Source organism: Ixodes scapularis, unplaced genomic scaffold, assembly GCF_016920785.2.
Source record: "Ixodes scapularis isolate PalLabHiFi unplaced genomic scaffold, ASM1692078v2 PGA_scaffold4__175_contigs__length_147842914, whole genome shotgun sequence".
NCBI classification, from domain to species: Eukaryota; Metazoa; Arthropoda; class Arachnida; order Ixodida; family Ixodidae; genus Ixodes; species Ixodes scapularis.
In genome coordinates, this window is record NW_024609879.1 from 56,946,215 (window position 1) to 56,949,949 (window position 3,735).

A 3,735-nucleotide genomic window follows, 5' to 3' on the forward strand; every position below is an offset into this window, starting at 1 on the left:
CCAACTTTCGCTCCGCAAAGTCAACCGACAGTTTTCAAAACGCGGAGCATGATAATTTTTTAGCGTCTTACATCGCCCCGTAATTCCGCTGAGACGGCGATGTTTTCCAAAATGAACGTTGGAAAACGAATGCAGAAACAGAAACTAATGCGCCAGTGCGACAGCGCCGCTGTGGGCACCGCCCAGGCGCAGACGATTCACCCTCCGCGAATCTGTTGTGGGCGATCGCGGGCTCGTTTATAAAGTTCACGTTTTCGTATGGATCAATTGTGACCGGCATGTTTTGTTGTCGTTTTTTGCACCCATAGGTTTTTTTTTAATTGAAGCTGGGGCGTCCCATAAAGCTATACTCAGACATGAGCACACCGAGACGCTGCCCAGTGACTCAGTACATCGACGGTGAACCATGCAGCATCTACTTCAGCCCCGCTCTTTACCGACAAGTCCCAACCTTTGAACCACAAGAGGGAGATATTATACAGGTAAGGATTTTTTGTTTCTTTTGCGGGTTATAACTTATATCTTATCATGAGGCCAACTACCTGACAAGCGCGTTGAGATTGTTCCACGTATAAATCAAATGGTTGACGCAACTAGGAGGTTCACTCAGACTTTTCTTCGCGGAAGTGTAATTATCTGTAATTGATTAGAAGTTTTATACCATTATGTTAGAAGTTGCTTGAGTCGGTCGTAGCTTTGGCAAATTTATTTATACTTCTTATGCACGTCGGTGAGGGAGTTGCATTTTTTATTTCTAAATGTTCCTGTAGTCTTTCTTGTCAATAAAATATTGATCTGGTGCATCCTGGTAACTAGTGTGTGTGTCTCTTTAGTAATATTACATTTCTTTTAAACTTTCCATCTGGGTAACACTAAATGTCATAAGAAAGTCTTACGCCCAACAATTTATTTGTTGCAATATGGTAGTTTCATGAAGAACGTATAAATGCATAATAAAAGATCGCCGCGATTGTTTCATAAAAAAATATTAATGACAGACACGTTCCACGAAGTTTCAATGGACGTCCTGAATGACCAATGCGCGTTCTTTTGAAGCTTCAATAAGGTTACTTCTGAGCCAGGAAAAATTAATCATATATGAGTTTAACTGCTGGTTATCTCCTTTCTGGAGAGTTCTTCACTTGAAGAAGGGAAGTCTCTTCTAGAAACATCATTTAATAAAGGCTCTACTGCTGTTCAAACCTTTTTCTTTATGCGTAGATAAGGAAGTTAAAAGACTACGTATTCTTCTCTACCTGCAACTATAACTATGCGTCTTGTGTAGATGATCACCTCTCAAAAGTCAATAAAACAAATTTCAGCTTTGGTTAACTAATCCGTTACTGGACGCCTTACATCTGTCTTGTCACTTTTCCTTTAGTAGCGAAGTAATGACTTGGTTACTTTTCGAGAGAGGGAACAAGTAACGTACCTTCGTTACCTGTGGATAGATCACGGAGTAACGGTATTTAGACGCTTGTGGAGGGGAGCGTTCACGGCACAAATTACCTTATGTGGTTTTCACCTAAGAGGCCTCCTTCGACCTGCACGGAAAAAAAGAGCGCCAGCAAGAAAATAAAAAGCGTGCCCATGGCTGCGTTAACGCAATGCAAAATACTATGAGTCGGCGACTGCTTCAGAAAAACAACACTTTCGGAGTAACAAGAAAAGGTAACTCCTTACATATGAGCTCAAGTAACGCGTTATTTTTGAATAGTAGCAACGAGTTATGTACCTAGTTACTTTTCTAGCGAGTAATGAGTAATCTTATTTGGTTACTTTTTCTCAGTAACGTGTACATGGCTGGTTAGCTCGAGTGTGCCTCGACTCCTTTCTTCTAGAGAACAGAGAGTTTTGCACTGCTTGATCAGGGTCACCTCGTTTATGGGCCGCGTTTACAGTGCTAGGTGCGAGGAGGTGGCAAAAGCGTTGATCGTCCACAAGCGTCTCCGTCTTTCCGGTTGTTTTTCTTCTAGTCCCGCGACAACGCAGCGCATCTGCACTTTCGACCGAACTCCGCAGACGGCGTCCGCCATTATATTGCAAACGATCCCCATGGTTTGAGATTACTATTCCAGCGAGTCCTCGAACATCTTTTTTGGCTCAATTGCTTTCCTCTTTTTTCAGGTGTCGTACCCCAGATCTGGGTCACACTGGATGCAGCAAATCGTCCAGCTGATCATGTCCAAGGGGGTGTCGGTGAAAACGTACAACGAATCCCTTGAGAAGGCGCCTTTCCTCGAGGTCGTGGAAGTCAGGTCGACCTCATCCCCCAGACTCCTCCGGACCCATTTCTCAATGAGCAAACTTCGCCTCAGACCCAAGGCAAAGTACATCTACGTGGCACGGAACCCCTGGGATTGCTGCGTGTCGTGCTACCACTTTGCACGAGAATGTCCCGGCATGAAGTTCATCAACGGAGCATTCGACGACTTTTTAGACGCGTTTCTCGACGCAAAGATTGGTTTTGGCGACTACTTTGAGCATATTCTCTCAGGCTACAGTCACAGAGACGACCCGAACGTGTTTTTCATTACGTACGAAGAGCTCCAGAGAAACAAAAAAGAAGTTGTCCTACGGTTGGCCGGCTTTTTAGGCGAAGAGCAGAGGAGAGTGCTTGAAGAAAACCAGGACGTGTTTGAGCAAGTTCTCGAGAAGAGCACCGTGGATTTCATGAAGAATATAATGAGGGCAAGCCCCAAAGAGGTCCTCAAGGTTCTTACCACAAACTCGCCACACCTTCAGCCGCCCCAGGTTGTCAGCAACCAGGAGTCTTGCCAATCGACCGACGTCCATATCCTTCGCAAGGGAGTCGTGGGAGATTGGAAGCAGCATTTCAGCCCTGAAAATATCGAGAAGATGCAGGCTGCCATCAAAGAACGAACGAAGGGTTCGGATATCATGAATCTTTGGCAGTGTGACTGAGGCTCTGTGGTGCTTACGATGACTCGGATTTTTATGAAATTGAAATATTTGTTTTTTTAGAACTGTACGAGAATATGCACTAAAGCCGAACAGCTACTGAAATCCTAAAACAGAAGCTAACCGTAACATGTCCTCGCGATCATGTTGCTTCTATTTAGCACTTGAAATGTTTCAATGCGAAGTACGTTGGTTTCAATTTCAGCACTCTAAAATTGATAAAGTGGATCCTAAAGCAGGCATGGGATTTCGAATATGTAGAATACATTTCTATATAACTGCATACGCTAATTAAACAAACGCAAATATTTTTCAAATTATTCTACTCATCCGCCCTCACACGGCGTGTGCAGCGAACGAAAGGTTTGTAGACATTGGCGAACATTTACAGTAGCCACCGCATTCTTGGGTACTTTCGGAATGGCCAAGTAACTAGCTAATGTAGGGGGATAACCTCAAAATAAATGCCCATCGTATTGCGTTTCACTTTTTCAGTTAGTTAGTCACGTCTATGATCCGTTTCACCTCAAGTCCGACCGTCTCACTTTACGTCCACACAAAGGCGATGAGCGCAGTGACGGCGGTTTTTGATTGGATGCATAGAAACGTAGCGTCGGCTGCGGCCGGACCTAAAGTGAAACGGAGTATAGTCGACACGTCGTGGGTACAACGTAATCCGTGCGGCCTTGATATATTTCCAGTTGTTTTTGTTTGTCAACATTGATGGAAGTCAGTTTCCTGATTAAAGCGCTAGAGGGGCTCCTAAGCAGAATACGCCCTTAAGGGCAGCTTTAACTTGTCCTTCTGGCAGAC

At 44.3% G+C, this 3,735-nt stretch overlaps 1 protein-coding gene across 1 annotated transcript; it reads left to right on the plus strand.

Moving 5' to 3' along the window:
- The first annotated feature begins 356 nt into the window (after positions 1-356).
- On the plus strand, positions 357-3,162 carry LOC120849460 (amine sulfotransferase-like). The gene is made up of 2 exons (XM_040221675.3): positions 357-482; positions 2,128-3,162. Exons 1-2 carry the CDS (start codon positions 357-359, stop codon positions 2,923-2,925), a joined length of 924 nt encoding a protein of 307 aa, XP_040077609.1. The 3' UTR covers positions 2,926-3,162.
- The last annotated feature ends 573 nt before the right edge of the window (positions 3,163-3,735 follow it).

Coding starts and splice junctions, on each gene's coding strand:
- LOC120849460 (XM_040221675.3), top strand. CDS start 357: ATGAGCACACCGAGACGCTGCCCAGTGACTCAGTACATCGACGGTGAA. Junction 483..2,127: donor AAGAGGGAGATATTATACAG/GTAAGGATTTTT, acceptor CTCTTTTTTCAG/GTGTCGTACCCCAGATCTGG.